At 39.8% G+C, this 26,779-nt stretch overlaps 1 protein-coding gene across 1 annotated transcript in view; it reads left to right on the top strand.

Annotated features, from left to right (window-relative positions):
* Positions 1 to 1,465: 1,465 nt before the first annotated feature.
* Positions 1,466 to 26,779, top strand: part of thsd7aa (thrombospondin, type I, domain containing 7Aa) — a 174,251-nt gene continuing 148,937 nt past the window's right edge. The window contains exon 1 of the mRNA XM_067611663.1: positions 1,466 to 1,901. Within this exon, the coding sequence (XP_067467764.1) occupies positions 1,748 to 1,901 (154 nt within the window). The 5' untranslated portion in view covers positions 1,466 to 1,747. The remainder of the gene's footprint in view (positions 1,902 to 26,779) is intronic.

Here is a 26,779-nt window from a genome sequence, read left to right as displayed (position 1 = left end):
TTTCTCTATTTCTATATTTTTATGTTTCTCAATTATATTTTTTGGTCATTATCTTCTCAAACAAGTACACAATTATGGATGCATATACTTGCAAAAATATATTACCCACTGCTTCTTTCATTGCTTCATTTGATTTTTATTGTTATAGGAACAGGCATTTATGGCCTTGGCTACTTCAACTCTCTACTGCAACTCTGGTCCCTAGATGGACCTTTAAATGTTTATGGCATTTATGGGTACATCTAATTCGAAATCTAATGTCTAATGTCAAAACTTAACATATTTAATTTCCAAAGAACATAGTGGGATCTTATTAGCTTTGTATCCAAAATTTAAATTGCATGATTGTGACAGGAAAGTTGTCTAGTAATGTCATGGAAAAATAATGGAATACTTGAGGCTCTAACACAGCATAGCAGTTTTATTAATGTTAAGTTTGAGACATGAGTTTTTAAGTAATGTTTCTATAGATTGTAAGTACTGGTACTGGTGGAAACTGAGAAATACATAGTTCTTCAAGATATAACAGTATCATCTGCATACATGAAAACCTACCCTATGACATGATTGTGGTAAATCATTTGTATATAAACCAAGTGGCAACTACCACAGCTTGGGGTTGAAGCCAATAGATGTAGATGTACTAAAGTGCAATGCCACTGATGACCACTAGATGCTGGCTCCAGTTGACTCCTATTCAAAAATGGTCAAAAAGTCAATAAGTCAATGAATGCACTGCTCGGTGTTCCCAATAAGCTAGTGTTAGCTTGGGTCCAAGGTAGTGGGATATGCTTCCAGAGCGTGAAAGGCAACACCCTGCACTACTTATTTGGAAGGTCCAAATGAAAAAGATGGCGCCAACTGTAAGCTCTAACTCTGGGCTTTTAACTGGCTCCAGTGCAAACCAATGGGTGACATCACCTTGCTACGTCCATCTTTATATACATTCTATGATATAAACTAAAGCAAAGGAGACCAAGGATAGAACCTTGTGGTATTCCTCTTTTACTCTCTAAAAAACATGATTTTTCATAGTTAATGATTACACACTTACAAAGATAATTTGAACCATGTCAGAGTTTTGTCAGAGCCATGAAATTGCCATGAAAACTGCCCCGATCACATTGTCTAATGTGACTGTCTGTCTTTTAATTAAGGATTTAAGTGTTTAAGTACTTTTAGTAGTAGTTTTGTGCATTTTAAGTCAACTGTGTTGTTCATTTCACTGCGAAACACACTAACACACAAACATCTACCTGCTCGATCCAGCTGCCTACTTTGACTGGAGTGCAGAACAGCTTCACAGTCCTTTGAAAAAGGAATGAGAGATGAGCGAGGAGGAAGGGAGGGAGGGTAGAGAGGGTGGGCGTGTGTGCATGTGTCTGTGTCTGTAAGAGAGAGAGAGAGAGAGAGAGAGAGAGAAGGAGGGAGGCGCTGCATCAGCCCGGCATACAGCAGCAGCAGCACCAGCAGCAGGCTGGGCTTAAGGATCTATTGTTCCCTGTTTTATTACTACCAGACCTCGTTCTCTCTCATTAAGGAGCAAAGAGAGAAACAGAAACAGAGAAGAAGAGGAGAGCAGGAGGAGATCTCAGCCCTGTTCACCCGGGATTACTTCTTCTTGGACGCACTGGTGTGGACAAAAGCAGAAAACATTCACACTTCAGTCCAGCTCTCTACCTCGTGGCCAGGCTTCTTATTTCCTCCTGACTGCACTGGGAACTACAGTACTTGCCGTGTGTTGGCCATGGGGCTGGCCGGTAGAGCCATGGGGACGTTGGGGGTCTCGAGAGGGGCACCGCTCCCCTCTCTCTGGAGGTTAGCGCTGCTCTTTCTCTCCATCTGGGAGCTGGATGCACAAACTGCAGTGGAAACTAAACCCCTGTACATCTGGCAAACAGGTACGGTTCACCCTCTCTACTCTTTCACACTTCCCCCCCAGGGCTCTGAGGACGGGGGGAGTCCTAGAGATGCTGAGTTGCTGGATGGATGTCCCATCCACTACTACTCTTGCAGTCTTGATGAAATATTAATATGTTAATGTTTGTGTACATAGAAGGGTGCAGGAAAGCTGGTGAACTTTGTGGTTTATCAATTCCAGCTTCTGATTTTTTATTATATTCTTCACTTTTTCTGCCTTATAGTCATCCTGCAGAGAGACCACATTAATAGAACCTTTCATTTAAAGTGAAAGTTTCTTTCTTGAACCTTTTTTTCCCCCCTGCAGAAATTCATGTGGCAGGGGTTGATGCATTGGAGCCATCTTGACACAGTATAGTGTGGTAACATATTTACTGCAGTCCCTGAGGTGAATGTCTCTGTGCCCCTCGACTGGGGGTTAGAGGAGCGGGCTGTGCTGGCTGTCTTTTGGCTGCGCTTCCCCCAATCTGGGCTGAGGCAGCTGGGACTCCTTGCCTGCCCCGTGCTGCTATCGGACTCATTTATCACAGTTTGACATGTGTGCAATTGATGAGAAATTGTGTGTGCACTGTAGCTGCATGTGTCTCTTCTCTGAGTAAGGAAATTCAAGCTCGCTGTAGATGGCAAAAACACTTCATAGTATTTTAGTGCTGATGCAAGTGTTTGATTTGTGAAAAAGTGACCCAGAGGGGGATGGAGTGGATTTCAGTGTTGTGACTACAGTAGCTGTACAGACTAGGCAGCTGTGCAGTACAATACAAGGCTCCCTGCTGCTGCTGTTTTGGGTGGTGCCTCTCACCGGTCGAGGCTCATTCACTATGACAGAGCAGCACATGGTCAGAGGGACACAATACTAATACATGGTCCAGCAAGCAGAGTGAAGGAGAGGAAGGAGCATGGGTGGGGGGTGGGGGGAGGTGGTGGTGATGGGAGCAAGAGTAGGGGGATGGATCCCCCCCGACCCGTCGGGACAGGAGTGCCCTTTGGATGCAGCTGGAGATCAATGTTCTCTTTCACTACGTGTAATCTCTCTCTGTTTCTCTGGATCAATGTACTGGTTTCACTGGGATCCTGCAACCCCCCCACCAGTAGTATCTGATCAATGGTTGTAGTCCTGGCAATGCAGCTCAGCCTGCATGGGATCAATGTAGGCTTTGGGTGGAGTCTTAAATGGAATCTATACTTGTTAATAATCTGTGTTTGTAATAACTAAAATGTGCAGGACATAATTATCTTCATGTTCTTAAAGTCTCACTAAAATTAAAAAATCATTTAAAATACATACTGTATGTATATATATATTGTTTTGACTTGTGCATTTATTTTGGTGCTTAGCAAAAAGAAGAAATTTAGATTTTTCTGCTGTGATACCGCCCCTTATATTGGTGTTTTCCAATGTGGAGTGTATGCTTGGTACCTACTGATGATGCTGGTGCTGTTATTTGATTGGTACAATATGTGTGTGTGCAGGCATGAAAAACAGCTTGTTAGATCAATTCAGTTCCAAAGAAATGAAGAGTTCCATACATTACTCCATGACTTTGTGCGTTAAAGGACAACCCATTGCTAGGAGTTTTGACAGTCTGGTTATTTCCCATCACCACATTTGGACCCATGAAGGAGGTCCAGACGTGGTCTAAGAAGACCCACTCCTTTATAAAATGAGGGACGAACACAGCACTGAGTGTGCAAGAGCTGCAACTGAGCAGGTGTTGAAATAACATGCATGAAAAATAACCTCTAGTGGGAATCAGTGTTTAAATGAGCAAGCTAGCCTAACTAGCTTCTTCTTTCCAAGTGAAATACAAATGTAACTGCATGTTAAGGGACAGATGGGTTAAATCACTAATGGCTGATAGCTAGCACCATGTGGTCTTGTTGAGAAAGGGAGAAAAAAAAAGTCCTGTTGGCTATACAGTATGATGAACTCTAGTTAGCAGTGAACCACAGAAGCTAACTGTGAATCCTGGCAACACCATTACTTAACCAATGCCATAGGAAACACCCAGTTAGACACTCGAGGCTTGGACACTGTTTTCACAAATGGTTCAACCAAATAGGATAATGGAGAAATAAGCACAATTATTGTATCATTTTAGCTTTTATTTCTACTCTTCAAAAAGGGGAGAGTTTCAGTTTGTCTGTAAAAGTTAAAATCTTAAATCACATATGTTTCAAACTGATTTCAAGAAAGGTAAAACTATACATTCAGCAGTTATCAGATGTCAGCCTCAGTGCAGCTGATTAACTTAGTCTCTAAAGACTGACAAGCCTTGTATTTTCTTTACACATTTTATGTTTCTGTCTAATTGTCCAACAATGGTTATTTTGTATTTAAAGCAAGAACATGCTTGTAATTTTTTTGGCAGCAAAATTCAAGAGAAAATCAATTGCTGTCTCCCTTTTTTAGCCCTCTGGGAGCAAAATTTAGCAGAGGAGGGAAAAAGACAGCTTGTTAGATTTAAGACATTCTGTGCCAAAATCTAAATTTTAATTTGTAATTTAAAATGTTGGATCTGAATAACAGGCACCTCAATCAGAAAAAAAAACAAAAACAAAAAAAACCCACATATAGGTCAAACTCTCTTTAGATTCTCTCTTACACCATACATGATGGTTTCTTTCCTCACTTATTGTTGTTTACCAGCTTCATTGTTCACACCCTGTGCAAAGGAATGGAAATCCCATTGTATTATGTGCTGTGCCTCCCACCGTGTTAAGGCAGGGGAGGAGATTAAGGGTAGAGAAACCAGAGCAGATTGGCCAGACAAAGTTAACCTAGATACGGTATAGACATGTTTATGTGTGTCTACTCTTGGCTTAAGTGCGTCGGCAGTTGCCTCCCTGATGCTAGTTTGGTTCACTGACAGGAACGTGGCCCCGATGCCGAGTGGAAGTGAACTGTTTTTGCATGTTGATGTGTTCTTGTCTTTGATGTGACATTTGGGTGAGATTCTGCCTTCCTCTCTGAGCTCTGATCCTTCCTCATGTGCTCAACACAACAATGCAGAAGTCTTTTTCTGCACCTCTGCACCCTCTGTCTGGGAGGGAGGGAGGTTCAGGTGCAAAAAGGTTGCCTGTTGAAGACCTAGAAAACAGAGATTTTTGAGGGGAGTGTAATATATTACAAATTGGCACCTCTGGTGCAGATGGGTGGCTGAAATTTCGCACACAGGAGCAATGTGGGGGGGTGGGGGATTGGCTTCTCAAGAGACTGCTGTTCCCAGCAATATGTGCAGAAGTGCCAGAGGAAAGAGAGCTATTTCACTAAATGCACTATGGAAATATTAGTATTTAATCCATTTAATCTCCCCCTGTAGACTGGCTGGTGTGTAACCAGGCCAGAAATGCAACATGAAACTAACAGATGAGTCATGTGTGTCACATTGGTCCACTGCACTAATTGCATATGTATGGAATTTGTTGCGATGTGTAATCTGGCAGTGTGTGTAATGTCTTTTGGCAGAGAACTTGTTTGTATTGTCTCAGCGTTCGAATCACAGAAGCCCACTGACAGAAGGTTGAGGGATTAGATTCCTGTTCCTCTCTGAGCGGAGCTTGAAAGTTGTGCTCTTGGGTTTCCTCCCGTTGTCAGCTGGACTGGAGAATGTAATTGAATGGAGCATCTGGGTTTTGCCATTAATGGATATATATGGTTTATTGCAATTTAGGTCATAGAAAAGTTTGACCACAAAAGGTGGTTTCATTGGTTCTTCCTTAAGCAAAGTATCCTTGCAAATTTCAGAAGCCACCAAATCAATGTTATGCATGTATTCTTGGACAGCAGCTTTGATTCAAGCTGCTCTCTGTTGTAAAGGCTAGCAGATTAGCATCTACCTTGGGCAGGAATCCAGCTCAATTAAAATTGAGGCTTTGTTGATGCCTCCCTGTGATTGCTCTGCCTTGATTCAAGTAAAAGACATGGTCAGTTTTAAAAGCACAAAAACTGGACCAAACTTGTATTAAAGTAATAAAAAGAATCTCGCAGGGTACTAGCTAGTATCCAGTATCTGGATCTCAGTTTAGCCATCACTCCTATTTGTAATAATGTACTCATCAAGTTAAATGGTGAGATCTGGGAATGCATCAACAAGACAAACTCCCAGATTAGTCACATTTATGTTGTAAACATCCATTACAGTTTACAGACAAACTTAGTGGTTTAATTTTTACTTACCATGCCTGCCATAATCGTGTGTACAGAGTTTTCTGTGCAATGAGGGAGTATTAGAAACATTTTGGGTGATCGTCTGCCTTTCAGACTCTAAGATCCCAGATTTCAGCAATTACTTTGCAGAGTACAATGTTATTGAACAAATAAAAAAGGTCAAACCTACAACTTAGCTTCAACTTAAGTTGTAATAAACTAGAATTATTTATTAAACTCCACTTTGAGCAGCTCAGGAACCACCACCACCAAGGCACCACCAGACCTTTTGTGTACAGATGTGAAACAGTAACATGTCCAGCCTTGTGGGTTGAACTCTGCAGGCAAGTGTTTTTGCTAATGTGTCATTTCTCATGACTCTGGTATAGTGATCTCTAACTTTTTTCAAGATACTGACAGTCACTTCTGGAAAGTTCTTTAAACAAGTTCATTTGTATCGGAAGCAGGTTGAAATGGTCTCACCACACTTGCACAATTATTCATTTAGGATTAAATAATGGACAAAATTATTTGGGATTTTGAAAGAGAATAGAGCATGTACAGTAGGTTGAGTGGTAGATTCGGACAAGGAAAGGTGGATTTTGAACACAAAATAGAACTTCTCTGTGTCTTGTCATTCATATTGATACATATTATAAATACAGTCAAAGGAAGTTGTCAGAAAAGATCACCATTGTGGATCAACCACCTCTTTCGGCACAGTATCTTCAAGATTTCCATTTCCAAATTTTAGGATTAATGGCATACAGACCCAAATAAAAGCCGCTGAATTGCAGTGGCTGTTCAGGCTTCACTGACAAACAGTTGGTGTAACATGCACTCGTTCTTTTCAAAGCAACCTCCTACCCATCACCACAGCCAGTGTACACCATAGAACTGGACACTTCCTGGCCCGGAGCAGGACAACAGAGTCTCTGCAGATCCAAACACAGTGTAGCAATGACTGATGGTAATTAGCGGGGTAGCTCCCCTGTCCAGACCCAGTCAGCTTTAGAAAGACCCAATGAATAGAGGCTATTTAGGGCTGTATAAATCACACACACACAGAGAGAACAACACAGTGTCTCTGTATTGTCCTCATGCAGCGTGCGGCTGTGTTCAGGCCCTCTGCCGCAGATGCTCGTGTCCATGTGGTGCACAAAAGAAAGAAGAGGCTTCACCTCGAGTCACATGGCCCACTCTTTGTTCTTCCTCCGATGTCCCCATAGAATCTCCCCCCGCCCCCCCAATCACACACACACACACACACACACAACACACACACGCCACCACCACCACCACCCTCTCCCTCTCTGAAGGTGACCTTTAACCTCAGAGCTGAGAGGGGTCTCGTGAGGGTATCAGTAGTGAAAAGGAGGCGGGGGTGGAGGGTGAAATACAGCAGCTTCTCCAGATCAAGTGTCAAGTGCTTAATTCAGCCATTTACACCAGTAAATTTAATAAGCTGTGGGTGAATTGAAGGTCGACTGATTTAGGTTTTTAAAGGTGATACAGTGATATTATAGTTATATTTTAAAATTAATGTTGTCAGCAATTTGATTTAAAGCTACACTGATCAATATATTGTATATGAACAATGGATCAAACAACTATGTGTAATGTGAAAGATGGTGCTTGTTGGGACAAACCCTAAAAGAATTATAACCAAATGTGCTGCTCCTCTCAGATCTATGGAGCTTTTTGGCTTCTTTTAGCAAATTGTTTTTGTTTTATGGAACACTGTTTTGGGTCAGTCTCACCACCCTCATTTCCAGCAGCAGCAACAGGCAGCTGTTTTCAGTAAAAAAGACTCTGATAAATCTACTATACACTGCCTATTCAGCATCAAACAGCAGACAGAGTTAGACACCAGCTGGTTGAGAACAAACCACAGATAGAATGACAGTGAATATTGAACAGGTCACCACAAACACGACTCCAAATAAATACTAATCTTGCTCCATGTCTGCTGGATGTGTAGTTGCCAGTTTATTACATACACCTAGCTAAAACTAATGCAGTCTAATAGGCCCACAAAAGCCCTGCAATACTATCACACCCATATAGAGGGTATAATGTTTATCTTTCAATTAATTAATTTTCTAAAGGTGTTGATTGAAGTTATGGTCATTTTAGAGGCTGTTTGTGATGTTTTTTCCTACCTAGCTGATGAGCTTGCTTGTTGCGCATGCCTGGAAACAGTACTACTGTAATAGTGCTTATTTTTGTTCATAATAAAATGAGCATTATACATGCTAAATTGACCCACTTGACCTCTCTCTGGCCTTGTTTAGTGCTGCAATGCTGCAATAACTTTACTTACCTTGCTCTGCTTAGGCCAGCTCTACAACTTTACTCCGACAGATCCTGAGTAACACCCGACAAATTCAGAACATTAGACAAATGACCATTGCATACCTGTCATGTTAACATGACTGAAATCTGTGAGGTCAATGATTGAAATCCGTGTGCCACCCCCCCCTCCTGTCTTCATGCACACAGTGCAAGAGCAGAGGGAGAGCCTATGACTGAGATTACTCTAAGCAGTATGCATGGGAATACATTACAATATAGATTTGTGTATATTTCTCTGCTTCTCTGTCTTATCTGTCCATGCGCTGTCAGTGTCCTCTTTCTGCACCACACTGTCATCAGTTATGGCTTTGTTTTTCACTGCGTGAGAAAATGGACATGTGGCGTGAGAGCGTGTGAAAAGTGTCAGTTGTGTGTATCTCATGGTCAAATGCGTGAGAGTTGGCACCCTGATTGCAGGGCTGACTGTTAGTTATATCGAAGTATGGCTAACTGAGTGTATGTTTTATCTTGTCATGTGGATGAGAATACTTTCCTGAAGGAAAACTGACAGGAATACTGATATCAGTTTCATCCAGCAGAGATAGGTCCAGGATGTGTTTAGCCTAGCTTGGCATCAAGGCCTCGCTCCAACAAAAGACAACTAAAAAAACAAAAACAACTCTAATTTATACATTATTTTTAATTTATTCAGCACAAATACATACAGAAATACTGTATATATTTAGCATTGGAGGTATTTCTTAGAGGTGTACTTCAATATGGGTTTTACTGCTACCACATTTCATTTGTAAATACTGTACTTTTTATCTAATTATATTTATGTACTACAGGTAGTAGTTAGTTTTCAAAAACACATTTTACACATTACATACAATAAATATAACTGTTGTCAGGTAAAAAATGTATATGTCAACTTTGCAGGGAAGACTGTTCTCACCAGAAAAATGATAGAATTGGTTATTTATGCAAGCACTTAAATGGCCTATGTTTACCTATTCTTGCAAATAATGACTGTTGTCTCACAGACGCAAAAGCTGAAGTAGTGTGCTGTTGTTACTGCAGCACAAAAACCTTGAATGGAGGAGCTCAGTGTAGGCAGTTGGGGTTTCAACTTTGACACCAAAGAACTACCAGTCTCCTAAACACAGTCAGCATTGGTTTCTTTCAAACATGACCATGAGTAGTTTTAGTAACCTTAACTTAACCAAATCTTAACCATACAAGTGGCAGATCAGAACACATAGTTATATATAATTTATAAATAAGAGATTGTTGGAAGGCACATTTTTCATTTTTGATAGAGATCATTTTAGTTTTCCTCTGCTTTCAGTCTTTATGCTAAGCAAGGCTAATCCCATCCCAGGCCAATCTGTATATGGTGCCCAGAGATAAAAATTGAAGATCTATCAATCTTCACATCTCACTGTGATGGAAAACAAGCCTGTCTCCCAAAATTTCTGACTGCGCTGATGGAACTCCAGTCTTTGTCGCAGCATTTGCAGCTTCGGGGGTGGGAAGGCCTGTTTTCTCTTTTTTTTGTTCGCTGCTGATGTCGAGCATCGCTTTCAGTGAAAACATATGGATGTTCACAAGTGATTAAAAGGTATTTGTTGTTTTGAACAGACACTTGAGTGTCAGATTGGCCTGTGCAGACGGAGCTGGATGAGTGCTATCAAGTCATAATGGAGGCGGCTGAAATTATTTCTGTTTTCTCTGGGATTCATCAAGTGCCAAATTGCAGCCATTATTCTGTGTGGGTTTGAAGAAGCTGCATCCAGCTGTTCAATTCTGCCTGGCGGGCTGCCCCAGGTGGAGGAGGGATGTCTGTTTGAGGGTATATAAACACACACACACACACAGGTGCATGCACACACAACCACTCCACAGAACTCACTGCTGTGTCTTTGTCTCTCCATCGGCCGTCTGCTGTCTCTAATTGTCCCTGTAATCCCCATTAACATTAACACACTCTTATTCCTCCTTTCTCTTACTTGACAAGTAAAAAAGAATTTATAATCAGGTAGTTTAGAATCTCAACCTCCTCACAAAAGCAGAGTGACAGTGCAATTCGTCCCGCACCCACCTCCTTGCTATTTTATGCTATTTCTTTTATTTCTCACTCACACAAACAGCTACAGCAACACTCATTCACATACACACGGGGATGGGCTTTGTGCAGAGTGTGTGTATGTGTGTGTGGCATGCCTCATTACTCCCAGTGAGAGGGTTGACAGTGGGGGAGGAGTGTTGCTGTCAGTATCCCACCTACAGGCAGTGGACACAGGGAGGCTGAGTAATTACATGGGAGTGGGGTTTGTTCGATCCGGGTGCGACTGCACTGCATGGCCGCCACCTTGTCTGTTAGCTGACAAGAGGCCAGTTCAGACAAAATACACACTCCGGTTTGACTGATAAATGGGTTTACAGATGTATGGGGCTGACACCGGCCAAATATTAACAAGAGTACCTGTCTTCAGAGCCTTTATTTTCCCCTAGAAGCCGCAGTGCTCATTGCAACCATGATACAAAGGTGTTTGGCAGGGCCATCAACAAACTCATTGCTAAATCTTAACTGGTCTTAGAGCTTCACCTGTAGAAACTGCAGTTTCTCCTGAGGGTGATACTAGGGGAAAGGCCATACGGTCATTAAAAAGGATTCATCCTCTGGGGAGCATGGATGTCCTCAGCAAAATTCAGGGAAATCTGCCCATTATCTTTTGATATTTCTTGAGTACAAGTGTATATTTTTACATCATTGGTGGAACCTAAGGAAGGGCAGAGGTCATCAAAAACATTAGGATTCCACCTCTGGGAACCATGAAAATCCATAACAAGTTTAATAGGAATGGGGCCATTACATTTTGAGGGGATCATCCTCTGATGACTATGAAAATGCACAACAAATTTCACAGCAATCCATTCCAAAGTTGTTGAGGCATTTCACACTGATCTCTTGGTGGTGTTAGAGCAAAGTCAGGGGATCAGTAGGATTCATCCTCTGGTGACCATGAATGTCAGTGCAACATTTCATGGCAAGCCAACCAAGAATTTTCAAGATATTTTACGAAAGACTGACTGATTGACCGACTGACTTATTGCCATACCCTGAGCCACATCACTAGTGTGGCCAAAAAACATAGAAGGAAGTAGAAAAGAACCATAAACAGTTCTTTAAGTGAAGCCTTGTTCAGGCAGTTAACCGATACGTTGCTACACTTACATTGCATACTACAACATACTGTGAATCTAATGCGCCCTTTTTGTAATGGAAGTGAACTTACGCCATCAGTGCTCTGCTCACGCTCTCTACCATGCCCGCTGCCACACCACTCATCTGAAAGCTATGCTGTCACTTGCTACTACCGCTGCATATGAAGACTGAGTCCCACCTCCAACCCAGCATCCACTTGTTGGCTCTGAGTAGGTCACTCCCCAATCGCTGCAATGCTGAGCTTGGTGTTTCCTTGTGGGGAGCAACAACATCAGAGCGTACATACAATACATACACTGCACATTCTACATTCACATAACAGTGCATGACATGTGAGTCAGCTGACTTAATTACACTACACATAATGGTCATTGTTGAAACACATTCAAACAGTGCTGAAAAGATGAGAGGAATAGTCCAGTGCGACACATGAACTGATGAGTAACTGTTATTACATTAATAACAATATTACAGATTTTGTACATAGTGACTTAAAAACCAGCCCAAGATTTGAAGCATCCAGCATACTGTGTGCAGGGTTGGATTTCATCTATAGGTCCAGTTTATTATTATTTCCTTCAGTCATGATAATCTGTAACTAATCCTTGATCTAAACATATCCAAACATCATCCATCACTCACTGTGTCCTCACTATAAAAGGGCTGCTTACTAACCACTAACAGACCTAATTATGCAAAGAAAGAAAGATAAGAATGGAGGCGTGTGGAGCAAGTGGTGATCGCCAAGAGGACAGACTGTTGAATGCCAAGCAAGTGTTTGTGTGTGGGTGCAGCCTGTGGTCCAGAACAATACCAGTCCAACTAACCACATTACAGTGATTAGTGGTGCCTTCCTGCTCTCAGATAAACCCTTGTTCCCCTCTGGCTAACTCGAGCTTCCCGTGTGGCTTGATTAGCCCTGGGAAATGTGCCGAAGGATTGGCCTAAGCAGCATAAAGAGCTTTTCATCAGCCTGTCTCTGCCTCTCCATGCCATCCCCTATTAGTGCTCAACTACTGCTCATCCTCACCTGACATATGATCTAAAACTCCAGCCAATGCGCTTAGAGTATGGTATCTTGAATTCTCACCTCAAGATGTCAAACTGAAACACATATGCAAATACAAAGTGAGATACATCTGAGTGCATTTGCTCATGCAACATGCATCTATTATATATTCATGTTCATAGTGGTTTATTATGTTTTTCCAACCTGGGGGACTTTGCACAGGGGACTTTCTACAATTAAAAATGTACCCATGCCGGTCATTTTGCAGGCTTATCAAGTACATTTAGACTTGATATACATAAATTTAACTACTTTCAGACCAACAAAAAATAAATTAATAAAGAACTATGGCTGGATACATACAGTATAGAATACCTTACATTGGGGAATATAAACATGTTATGGCTCTTTTTACACGAAAAAAAAAAATCTATCAAACTGTTCAATGAAAAGTGTTGCCTAAATACAATAAAGTCAAAAGTTAGAAATGTTTCCTGATTTAAAAAAGACATATGTGATCAAAGAATCAGAAAATAAGCATAAGAATCTGACCAAGCATTCAATATCAACTTTTGATACTTGACACCTGTCAATACTCAATGCTATGCTCTCAGAATGTATCCAGCCCTGTACAGGACTCAGTGTTTCTCCACCAGAATTTAATTCCTGACCTCTGTACAGTTGGTACATTGGCTGTTTATGCCATATAAACACAGCCTGTAGAAACTCAGTGGTCACATTTGCATATATTTCTGAATGAAATCAAGCTCAACCTTGAAGAACCTTTGTCTTATCCTGTTTCAAATGAGGTAAAGGGAACAACTTCACAGTTTCACATTGACTGTTTGTAGTTCTGGCAATCATTCTTACTTTATTACACAATTGCAACGAAAAAGTTCTGTTGTGCTCACCTTTGTGTTAAGTCTAGATGACTGCTTCAAGCATCTAAAACCTGTCAGATCCTTTAAGGTCATGAACCCACATCCACTCCCACTGCTATAGTTAAGTTTTGTTTAAGTTTGTGGAATTAAAATGGATGGTTGAGGTTAGAGAAAGATTGTGGTTAAAAGAAACTGATGTTGACTGTTGTAGTAGACATAATGCCAAAAAGTGGTCTCTGGTGTCAAAGGGAGACACTTTCTGTATCCAATCATACACCCAAAGAGGTGTCTAACTTTTTCTGTTAGACAATTTGAGATTTCCAAAGTTTCCATTTGTCACCTCTTGTGTGCAGAGAACTGCCTAACACCATAATTTCATTTGGGTTAATAGGGGAAATCCACAGTGTCTTAGTTAATGGTAATGGGGCTCAGCCACATGATATAATGGCTTTAATGATGGAGTCATGCAGTAGGGAGCCCTCGGATTTAGACAAATTAGTGTTCCTCTGAAAAGTATCTCTACACTACGAGGCTGTGCTGGCAGAACCTCAATGACACACACACATACAGATATAGTGGATAGTACTATTTTAGTTCTGTGTGATGTGTTATAAATAGACAAGGAGCTGACACAAGCATAGCTTCACCTCTGGCAGTCAAAACTGTGCAGCAAGACAAACACAATGGAACATGTACACACAGAAACACACACACAGGCACACGCACACAGATAAAGAGAAATTTAAAAAAAAACACATAATGATTTTAATGCCCACAGTGATGAACAAAAGATGCCATTTCCATGGAAAGGAAATCTAAGATGCATTTGTTTAGTGGGAAAATATGTTTTATCCTGCCAACATGTCAGATACAGCCGAGGGAGAAGAGGAAAATGAAATGAAGCCACATCAAATTACAATGTATTTTCTAATATTGAATGAAGCATAATTATGTTTTTTTTTTTGTATTTATTGTGAATCTCCAGGATCTTGTATTTCAATTCTAAAAAAAACCATTTTAGTTCACCTATCAAGTTTTCTTTTTTTTAATGTTGGTCGAATATTTCCTTAATCAAAAGCATAAAAACATAAGATATATTACAATGCCAATAGAGATTGTATCTGATTTGCAGCAGGGCTGAAGGGTGGCCATATTTGTTTACATTTGTCTGTCCAATGATCCAGACCAAGATATCTTAAAAACTATGGGCCGGATTGTAATTAAATTTTGTATGGAAACTCACAGTCCCCATGGCATTTATTGAGCTCATTCATGCTCCCCCGAGGATGATCCCAAATAATTTTGCTGAACCCCTCACCTTGAGCAAACACCTTGTCACCTTGACAAATAACTTGGTCCATGATAAGATCTCTCAGAAACATTGACTGAATTGCTTTAAAATTTGGTATGGACATGCACAGTCCCCTGAAAATATCTGATTTTTCATTAACTGCTGTCCTTGAGAATACCGGCACTGGCAGGCTAAAAATTTTTTCAAGAAACTTGATGCATGATTGGCCTCAAAATCAAATGACTGGATTTCAATGACATGTGTCGTGGATACTCATGGTCTCCAGAGGATGACTCCCTAATATTTTTGTGACTCTTCTTCCTCTAGAATCACCATTAAAATTTACACTTGTACCTAAAAAATATAAAAATCCAACATATATGCTGCAGCTCATTCATGCTTCCCAGAGGATAAATCCAAATGATTTGCTGAGCCCCTTATCTTCAGCACAGCAGTGCATTTAGATGGAGATTTTGGTCCATGACACCATCTCAAAAACAATTCCATAAAATATGTTGTGAATATTCATGGTCCCCAGAAGATGATGCTAATGACTTTTCTTCCAGCACCACCATCAGCCCAACTGTTTTCACATCTGTGCTCAAGAAATATAAAATCTAATATAGACATTGCAATGAAGAGAGCTCATTCATGCTCATCAGAACATCAACTCGTTGCACCTTGGTCACTCCATGATCTTTTCTCAATCCCAAAATTACATTTTCACACAGCATATTTTATAATCTACATGGCATTTCATTTTTGGATAAATCCCTAAGGGGATGAAGCCTTCAAATTTGGCTCCATGACCTTTCCTCCAGCGCCATCATCAATTCAAACTGTACATTTTTACCCCAGCTCCAAGGAGAACAACAAAACCACTATATCACTCGCACTATACAACACTTTAGTATGGTAGGTTGTCATGAATAGTGTATTACAGCCTCTGAGGGGGCTTAGACACCCAGTCTGGTTTTGAATTGAATTTAACTGAATTCTTTTCATTCTGTTGAGACTGAGAAACAGAGAGACAGATGGAAAATATGAGATGTGAAATATTTCTTCTCTATACCAGCAAACACCATATAAACCACCTTAAATTGCAGCACTTTAACTGCAGTCATCGCTGTATTATTCATCAGGTCTTGGAGGCAGCGACTCCCTGGAAGACACAAACACAGTTTCACCAGTCATCTTCGGCTTAATGAGGCCCTGAGGAGGCCACTGAAGTCAAAACACAACTAGAGCCCAACAAGTGAGCTTTCTGTTTCACGCTCAAAAGAGACACACTAACCCTTTAATAAATGATCCTCCAGTAGTAAAACTAAAATGAAGCGACACACACTCTCTTCTGAATGAGAGGTTAAATTCAGGTCCCAAGTCATTGCACAAAATATTAGCTGGCACTGGGTCACCACAGTGCCACTTCATATCTCTCTCACTTAATTTCACCATTCACTGATAGCCAGTCAGATCAGCTAATTGACATGAGAGGTTGTCATTTCCTGACAAAGAGAAGTGGTTACATAGATTGATTATAAGTGATGAGATTAATGAAAGACTTAAGAGTAAGGGCCACATCTATGATAATTGTATTGTTGAAATTAATTACATTTTAAAACTTATCAGTGATAATTGCAAACCTTTTAATTTTTAAAGACAATTTAATTGTCTTTTATGTCTACAACTTCACTTAGCACTTTCACCTAAACCAAAACCTCCCTCAGCACCTTCATGTTAACCACCATTTTAATGTTCATTAGTTCTGTTTCACCTGCCACTTCAAGTTCTTTCAGTTTTTCAACTTTAGGTACCAGTTAATTTACTTAGACGTTCCTTTATCTTTAGCTTCACTCATGACTACCATGCAAATATATTTCAAAACCTTCAAAAAGTCAACATGTTAAGACACTGAAACTGTTGAAATGTTTCAGTTGATATCACGTCAATTTTCTTCAGAAAATCCCTTTTTTAGTTTGATTAGTTTCCATCCACTATAATACTGACTAGATGCCGGGTTCTGTTATGCAGATGATGGCGTTGGCTGTGACAGAGCTTATTTAATAGTTCTGTGTCTATTACACTAGAATCTGGCATGTCCCGTATGAGTCACTTTATTAGTGTGTGAAAGGCTGCTGGCAGGAGTTACTGGTCTATCTTTAGTTATGTTTTTACTGCATTCTGAGTAAATAGTGGAAAGATTATTTGAATGTGAACAATCTGCAGGTTTGGCCTTTGGAGTGCTGCAGGATGTCCCTGCACTTCAAAAGCATTCCATTACTGCCAAACATATTTAAGACTAAAGTATACTGGTTCCACATCAACATTAGATTGTGTAGCTTATAGGTCTTAATGCAACCTAGCTGCCATGTATGGATTAACATCACCATACTCCGCTAGTTGATCACTAGTGCTTGATTGCACTAAACTCTACTGGCTGGAATGATCAGAACAATCAAAGAGTAACTTACTTCAACTTAGTCACTGAAAAAACTCAACAGTCCCAAGGTACATTTGGAAAAGCAGCAAGCTTTACATTCTGTCACCTTGCTGCAAAAGTAGGCAGAAGTTAGAAGTTGAGCTTTGTTAAAGATTGCTTGAGTCATTTCACTTTTGGATCTCAGATTTATTAGAGTTTGGATTTCATGACTCTGGCTGGCATTCTCCATAGCAATGATCATTGAGGCTCAGGGGTAATCAATGGACATAGCAAATGTGGTGAATCACCCAGATCCTGCCACAGGAAACAACAGCCGTACTCATGAAATACATTGCACCTTTGCGCCCCCCAGCCCCACCAATGCTACAAGCTCTTGGAGACCTTTGTGTTTCTTTGCTGAGGGACATCAAAGTTACAGTAAAATAAAAGCAGTAAAAGTAAGCCAAAACCAACTCTATCCCCAGACAGACAGTTGATATTGGATGATTCTGTAAAACCCTGCATTATGTTTTCATGTTTTTTTTCTTTCCACATTATGGGGTATCAGATGACTAGGCTAGCTGAGCCTCACTTTGCTTATGGTGAGTGACATAAAAAGCAGAACGAGTGCGAAAACATTTTTTGCCCACTTATGTCAGACCATCTCCAAACTCTTCAGTGTGACATCATCAAATGGGGTGAAGTCAGTTGTGCAGCAGCAGTGAGCAGAAGGTGTAACTCATGTTTCACCTCTCCCAAATTTGAGTGGTTAGAGCTTTTATGTATGTGTGTTATACTATTGATAGAATTCTCCATATATGGAATTGTTAATGGCTCAAAACATCTTTTTGTGTTTAATTGCTCTTTAAACAAACACGTTTAATAACTGCTCTATATTTAGCAGAGTGTGACAGATTCATACCAGGAGTTCTTATAACTGGGTCACATCACATCATCTGACATGACATAAACACAGCGGTCGATCAGGAGGGTCAGTGAGCTCTGCAGGGAGCTTCAGTGCGCTATGGGTCAGATTTGGCAAACTGTGTCCCTGACCTTGATTTATGGACAGAGCCATTTCCTAACTTTGATGATTTGATTACTGAAAGATCAGTCGAATCTTTATCCCACAGCTACACCAGTAAGAAACTAGCTAGGACTACAAACATGAGCTCATGTCTAATAATAAACACTCTTGGGTGAACTGTACACTCGAGGCTTATGTATGCAGAGTGAAAAAGAAAATTAAGATATTGCAACATCATCTATGAAGGAGTATGAACAGGAACAGTATGTGCAGAGTAAAAAAGTGAGCAAAGTGTTGATGACAGAGGGGGCAAAGCTGGTAGGAAAATAAGTTGTGTCTTTATCTTTCAGTTTCCTGGTAGAAGTGAGAAGAAACTTTCAGGCAGCATCTCTTCCTTGGGTTCTAATGCTCATGCTTACTTTTGCCACCTGGACACAAAATTCGGTGCATTTCGTAGATAAAGATGATAACAAATTATAGTAAAAAAAACAAACAAAAACACCAAGTATATTAAGCTGGTAACAGACTTTAAACCTGCATTAACAGATTTTTGTTCTCCACTTTGGGGCAGCAAACACAACAAACAAACTTAACAATGACATATTATTATCTTATTAAATAGTTATGGTGAATGGGTTAGCAAACAACCTTTTTACACATCAACTAGAGCAACGTTAGCATTCACTTGTGTTTGTGTCCACTAGATGAATGTAAGTCCTACATTCACTCTCCTTTTGGCTCTGTTTTGGTCTCCACCAACTCCTGCAAATTATATCGGGCTCTTTAGCTGCTAAATGCTCCACGATTTCACCAGCTGGTTCTTCACTTTGTCTGTATGCTGTTTGGTGCACCTGGTGGGCAAGGTTTTTCACTGAAATCAGCTGCCTGCTACTGCTGGAAACAAGGTTGATGATGGAGATAATGAACCAAACTAATTTTGAGGCTGTAAAACCAAAACAATGTGCTGAAGAGGCTAAAACATCCATAGGCTTTTTGGGAACTGCAGAGTTGGTGATTCTCTGCCAGTTCATAAGCACAAACTGATTAGTGCAGCTTTAAGATTATTGAACAATAATATACAAGGACCATACACCCCATAAATAATGACTATTTCTACCAAAACACAGATTTTTTTGGTATTGACAGACAGAGAGGAGCACATACTGAACATCTAAAAGCACAGGTAATAGTATAATTTGATTCTCGCCTATGAGTAGATTAATAAACAGGTTGGCTTGCTAACTAGTGTTGCAGGTTGCACAGAAAAAGCAAACAAATAAATGAAATAAAAATGCCAAAATTGAATGCGAGGGTGGATAGAAATAAAATGGCAGTAATAAGGGCTTTAAATTCTAGCTGGAGGAGAGGGTCAAGGGTTGTACTGATTTTTTTTTTCTCTTGCCACATGATTTTGACAGTTGTGATTACGTTTATAATATACATTAAAATAATGTTGAGGAGATTGATGGGAAACGACTGGGTCAGAAGGCATATGATAAGAATGATTAAAGACCCCATACTGTGTGATTTGATCTGCCAACTCAACATCAACTGACCCAGAATGGAACAGAAGTGGTCCAACTTGGTCCTAATGGTCATGATGCTGAATCATAATTGACCCTACAATAGTTCCAACACAAGCCTCCAGAACACGTTCAGTGCTCCTTGACATAGATTCTCCAAGTGTGTGGAACTCTACTGGCGGTATGAACAGCATTCTTCAAAAAGATATTCCCTTATGTGATGTTTTGATGATCTAAATCTCAACTGGTGTTCAGCAGGGTTGAAAAATGGTGACTGTGAAGGCCGTAGTGCATGTGGAGTGCTGATATCAGTGGTCCTTTCCTTTGTGTCTTTGTACAGTCTTTTTTCTGTGGCCTAAATTAGTTCATGACCTAGGAATAGCTTTCTGGCCTCCTGCTGAGAACAATAATATATTTCGTCAATAGTGGATGAGCTAACCTACCTATTCAGCTGCCCGGGTTGCTACTGTACTACTCCGTCTATGGGCATTCTCTTACCTAAAATGCCACTACATCCTCCGAGACATGAATGAGCTCCTTCAGAGCAGATACAAAGAGAAGTAAGTAAAAAGAAGACAAAGTTTGTAGAAAAAGTGTTTGGTTTCATTCGTGTCATTTTTCATCTGCAAGTGTCTACGTGGCCTGGAGTTAAGTGAGTTACAGGCGCTGGTCGATTCATCACACTTATGGCAGTCACTGAGCCATACTCCCCAAAGGAATGCTCCCTCAAATCATCCTACTCTTTCTTCCCCACAATGCACCATTACCCACAACCCACCAGCCGGTCTCCGTCACCTCTGGCTCATCAGGTTCATGCGGTATGGAACTCACTGGCTGATGGGTTTTGTGTGGACCTGTTGGTCTCATAACTGTGTTGACAGGAAAACCATAATGAACTCTTCGGTTTGGTGGATTTATGTTTTCTTTTGTTGAGTATACAACATATTTCTACTGTTTCCACTGGTGGCCTCATAATATATCTGATAGTAAGCAGGGGGAATGATGATCAAAGGGTAACAGGGAAACAGAGATTTCTTGTTCTCAACCAAAGTGTTGGATGGACAGACTGATTGACCAGTCAACAATGGTATCTTAAGGTAGGCCCCATCCCCAACAGGCATTACTCTAATCAAACCACCACTAATAACCTATACTGGTTCCACTGTCTTATCCTACAAGGTGTATTATACATGTGGATTGTCCTTCGAAAGGGTTCATCATGTGGGGTGTATGTTTACATTCAGTACATTAATTTTTTATATTTTCTTTGTTGAAGTGAAATATTGGACCTGATGATGATGTGTCATGAAATTACATCTAATTTCAAGGCCCAAATTTCATGTTGAGCTATCTTGTAGACTGATCGACTGATCAACGACAGCATCCTAATTTTTTTACCAGCCACCAATTTATAGGTACCTCTATAAATTGTGATGAAATGTGAAAAACAATCTTTCAATGCAACTGTGGTGAAATGCACCATTGGCAGGGGCAAGAGCTGATTTCTAAAGGCTCTAAAGGTTACAACCTTTCATTTCAGCCAAGGCAGTTCAACCCAGATCTGATGAAAATCGTACAGTCTTTTAGACACATCAGCAACTGAACATGCCAGACATTTTGGCAAACATTCTTTATCACATGAAGTATTGTATTAGTCGTGTTAATTTCTTTCTGCTTTTCACACAAACAACTCAAATAGGTGATTTATCTGACTCAGCATCAGTTGTTCCTACATGATATGAACACATACACAATATACACACAAATACGCTGACATGCACAAAGCCAGACTAAGATAGAGCAACACTGTTGTTCTTGTATATTGCGATGTAAGCAGAAAAGGTATTTTTTTTATACCTGCTCACTTTATTGCAGCTACCTGTGCTCTCCAAATGCAGAGCATTGTGATTCACCTACCTGTTCAATGAAATACTGTTCACTGTCTGTAGCTTGAGTAAATAAAATCTGATAGCTTGCATGCAGTAATATTGCTTTAGTGAACATCTAGAGGAACTGAAACTAACATTAACGTTACATTCAGAGCCCTTGATAATGTTACGTTAACGTTAGCTTACCTTTCTATAAATTTTAGCATGCTAGCCTGCATGTTTTTGTTTTTTGTATCTGTTATTCTGTTGCTGTTTCTTAGTTACTGAATGCTGCATATAACGGCAACCGGTCAAGCAGCTACAGTAGTTTTAGGTGATGGATGATATTGTTTTATTGTTAAAGAGAATACAATGTATGATTTCTCAGATGTTTGGAGGCCATTGATTAAGACTTGGCATTAAAGCAGTAATTAGTGTGTCCATTTGTCCTTCTTTCGTATAATTTAGTTTTTAGTCTTTGATCAAAATTGTAACACATTTAGTCAAAGTTTAAGTTTTCAATACTTTTTATTTCATTTTCATCTTGCTTTCATTGTGTAAAAATGTTGTCATCAAAGAAATAAATAGGATTTTGCTATTAGCAAACATACTCTTCAACATCATTCTTCCAATTTTTGTAAAAGTGGAAGAGGAAGGAGCTGTAGTGACAGTGAAAGACTATTAATAATCTAATGACCATGCTTACACTAATTCCCAGACACTGCTGATATGAATATGAATATGCATGGATGGATTACAGATTATTAAATGCTGCTTACCAAAACTTGCTTAGAATGCTTTAAGAGGATTTGGAGACTAGGTGCACTTCTGCTCTTCATTTGCAAGCTTTCCCGGTCTGCTTTAGAGCTTTGATGAAAGGTGTACAGTCATTTGAATCACTCACAAACTGGCAGCCTATTTACAAATAGTCTGCAATTCATGCCAGAGCAGATATTTTTAGGATGGTTCTCATTTTATCCTGTTTAGCCCATTTTCTCATGCCTACTGTGTCTCCTCAGTGTGTGTGTGTGTGTGTGTGTGTGTGTGTGTGGAGCTCATGTCAACTCTGTTTGGCTGTCCTGATTACAACATGTCACAGTATATTTTTGGAGATTTGGTGGTTGCAAAGGCTCCATGAATATCAGCTTTGATGATATTATTAACACTAACATTAGAAAAGTTTTACAGGTATTACAGCCACTCAGTGGAATTAAAAATGAAAGCCTTATTACTATGCTAAAATGAAAAGTGCTAAGTTGATCATTTTTACACCAATAAATCATTAGTGTAATCTACTGTAAACAAATGGATAATGGATCTGATGTTACTGATATTTTTCTTGATTTTTACAAAGTTTTGTTTTCTGCAATCCCTAAATATTTATTCCATGATAACTAAATAACACTCTGACATCAAGTTGACAACTTATGTTTTGTTTCAAAATCTAAAAATAATAGGATATACTGTTTTCTCATGATCTTCAAATAGAATCTGGGTGATCTCAAAATAACAGGGTGGATTTGTAAATCTATTATAACTTCCTAGCAGATCATGAGAAGTTGAAAAAAAAAAAAAACAGAATGAATTTTGCCCTCTATTGCCTTCCCCCTGTATACAACCCCTTATCATGTGAACACCAGGTTTTTCTGCCTATTCAAATGTACCCTGTAAGGTTTTTGACTAGTAGCAGTGCTATGGGACAATGTTTTTATGAGACATGATACACATTTCTGCTAATGGTTTCACAGTATTCTGCCTGTTGGCAGTTGGTGATACTAACACGCAAAAAGCCTGGCAATGTGCCTACTAAGGCAGTAAAGAAGACTGAAAGCTAGCAAATGTGGATGTAAACAACACATGATTTAAAATGTTTTAAAATGTGGCTTTGTTAATGCTTTATGAGGAGGGAAATGCATTCAAAAGGTTTGTTAGACCTTAAGCATACATACAATGCATTTTGATGAGACACATCGATTGTTTGCAAGAAAACTCCACAGGACACCTTTAAATTCACTACACTGTGACCAGACATGTTTCAAGATACTCTGCTTTGAATAACAATGTGACCTAACCAGTTACCTTGTTTAAGTCCTTTAAAAGACATCTATTTCCTCTCCTGCAATGACAAGTCAAAAGTCTATGTATATGCAAATGTTGTTCATTTTAAGAGTTTAACTGCTAGACACGAGATGTTTCCTACTTCACTGTAAAGTCCATTCTCAATGTATGTGCACTGGAATTTTCAAGTTTCCACATCAGACTTGTGTAAGTTGCATACTGGAGCATGATTGACTCCAAACTAGCTTTGATGTCACAAATCATGCTTACATGTGTATGTGTTAAACTGAGATTTAAGGTGAGCACAAAGAAATGTTCTTCCTTCAGCAGATGAATGTGAAAACAAACTCTGCACATACATCATTCTGCACAGTGAAGCTCAAACATCCAACTGAAGGAACAAGAAGCAAAACAAATTTTAGAGTGAAGGGGGACTTTAAGTAGTTTTGAGAAAATGATTGCATGATTGTGATAACGGTGTGTTTTTCATGATCATCAAATAACAAATTCAAATAACATAAAAATATAAAAAAAACAAGCTAATTTAAAATAACTCTCCTGACCCGAGAAAGAAAATTTAAAAAAATCCTAAAAATTGTGCCTTATTATGGATAACTGATGTGCACACCTCCCAGTATCAATAACCAATTGTGCCGTCCTGTGTGTCAAGCAAGCTGATTGGTTGACTTCTTGCCTTTCTGCCTATTTAAGTTGACTACACTGTGTGTGTGTGTGTGTGTGTGTGTGTGTGTGTGTGTGAGTGAGTGAGTGAGTGAGTGAGTGAGTGAGTGAGTGAGTGAGTGAGTGAGTGTGTGTGTGTGTGTGTGTGTGTGTGTGTGTGTGTGTGTGTGTGTGAGTGAGTGAGTGTGTGTGTGTGGGGGTCTGAGTGACATTCCCCGGTGCATCTGTTTCGGACCACTGGCCAGCAAAATAAAATGGTCTGCACGCTTTGCTGACACATTGACACACTCACACCCACACAAGTACAAATGTATCACACCGTACACACACATCACCAAACTCTGCCTTTTTCCCATCTTCTCTCTCTGTGTAACACACACACATACACACACACACACACACACACACGCACTTGCATCATTAATGTTCTGTTTCTGCAGACTGCTTGATTCAGTCTGGCCTTTCATAACCTCTCTCCTACAGAAAATTATTCTTTCCACTTCATCATTTACTGCCAGTGCATTAAACAAAATGTCACAGGCCCACAAGTGCTCCACTTCCTCAATAGCAGTAATTCGCTCGCCACTTGATGGGCTAATGGCAAGCAAACATGACAGTTGGAATTGGTAAGTGTTGGTGTCTGGCTTGCACTAAACAAAAGGGCAGTGGGTCAGGCTGAAGCGTGATCTTTGAATGTGTCCTCATCAGATAATACTCAGACAGGAACACACGGTTCACTATCGTCATTACACTGCATAAACTGTTAACTGCCTTTCTAGCTCTATCGTTTGCAGCTTGAGGTGATGCTGTAAAATCACAGTGCATTTAGTCTGGTGATTTGGCTGCCATTCACATGGTTAACACTGTAGATAAACAGAGAGAGGCGAATAAAGAGGGGAACTAAATGGGGTTGGTAATGATACAATTCTTACTGATGACATATCTTTCTTTCTACACCATCAACAGACTATAAAACTGTACAGGTTAATGACTCAGTAATTCTAACAGTCATACTGTACAGACAGACTGGTGAGACTACTCAGTAACCAGTTATTATCCATGAATGGACAGTGTCAGTGACTCTTCACTTGATAGCCCTAATAGGTGCCCTAATTGTCTGACATCAGGTAATGCAGGTCAAAAGTCACAAAGATTATTCTTAGCAGGGTGTAGAAGCCGGTTAAACAGTGTGCTTATTTTTAGTGTTTTATGATGTGCCACCTCCTTGGTTAAGGTTAGTGAAAGATGGTGTTCATGGTTAAAAGAAACCAACATTGAGTGTTGGTAGGAGACAGTTTCTGGTGTCACAGTCACTTTGTACAAGCAAGCACCCACCTTAACCTCTTTGTGCATTATAATACGCTGCTGTCGTATTTCCTTTCACAGATGCAGCAATTTTATCACATTCACTCCGCAAATCTGCACTTTTTCCTGTATGACATGTTCGGTGGCCACTGGCCATTGAGACCAGAGAGTAATAGCAAACAACTTGAGTCAGTAAAGCAGCTTACAGCAGCATAGCAGAGGGCAGCTGGACATTAACCTTCAGGTGTTGTCACTACAGGGTCACTGGGTGGTTTGCTGGAGTGTATCCTGGCTGTCAGAGTAGCTGTCTGAACACTACTGTGGTTAACTCCATCCACACATCTACCAGCTCAGTGGGACAGAGACAAATGATACCAGAGAGAGAGACAGAGAGGTTAGAAACAAACAACCAACATATGCACTTTTTCTCTCTTAACACCAACAGGGACTCAAACTGACTGTTTCTGGATTTTATTGAATATTTTATATCATGTAGTCAGTGTTCTGTACTATTGATACAGTATGAGGGAGCGTCCTCTATGAGTTTGGATACTTCATTTGTTTAACTGTCCTGCAGTTTGTCCAACACTCTGGTCCAGGGTAAGATAGGTCAACAACTGGTGATGTGGTGTATGTTCACGTTCCCTAGAGGATGAATCTACTTTTTGAAGACAGTTTGACTTTCTGTCTGAAATGAAAGCTCTATTGACAAATAATAATAACATAATAATGTTCAGTGTACTTCTAAGCATGATACTACCACGATAATAAGGAAATTCAATGTGATGTGAACTTTTCAATTTCAAATTTGACTTTTGCATGTGCATTTGAATTATGTTCTAATTCTAATTATTAATGAAAATTAAATGAAAATAGTCTTTTTCATGGTAATTTCTGTAAAGATTGTCTTCACAAAAGAGGCCTAGGAAAATCCTGCCATGAAATTCTTCACTTTAATCATAAATTAGGTAAAATCACAGTATAATTCAAATTTAATTTCCATTTTGGCAGTATTTATGAAATGTTGATTTTTTTGTAGCTCATTATACTTACAATGTTTTGCTCCTCTTAATTAATTCTTATTATTTTTCTTCTTTGACCATGAAAAAGCAGCCTGCCCTCA

The sequence above is a fragment of the Thunnus thynnus genome, chromosome 15 (assembly GCF_963924715.1).
Source record: "Thunnus thynnus chromosome 15, fThuThy2.1, whole genome shotgun sequence".
NCBI classification, from domain to species: Eukaryota; Metazoa; Chordata; class Actinopteri; order Scombriformes; family Scombridae; genus Thunnus; species Thunnus thynnus.
The sequence above is the reverse complement of the archived record's forward strand: the minus strand, read 5'-3'. Positions and strand labels throughout refer to the sequence as shown.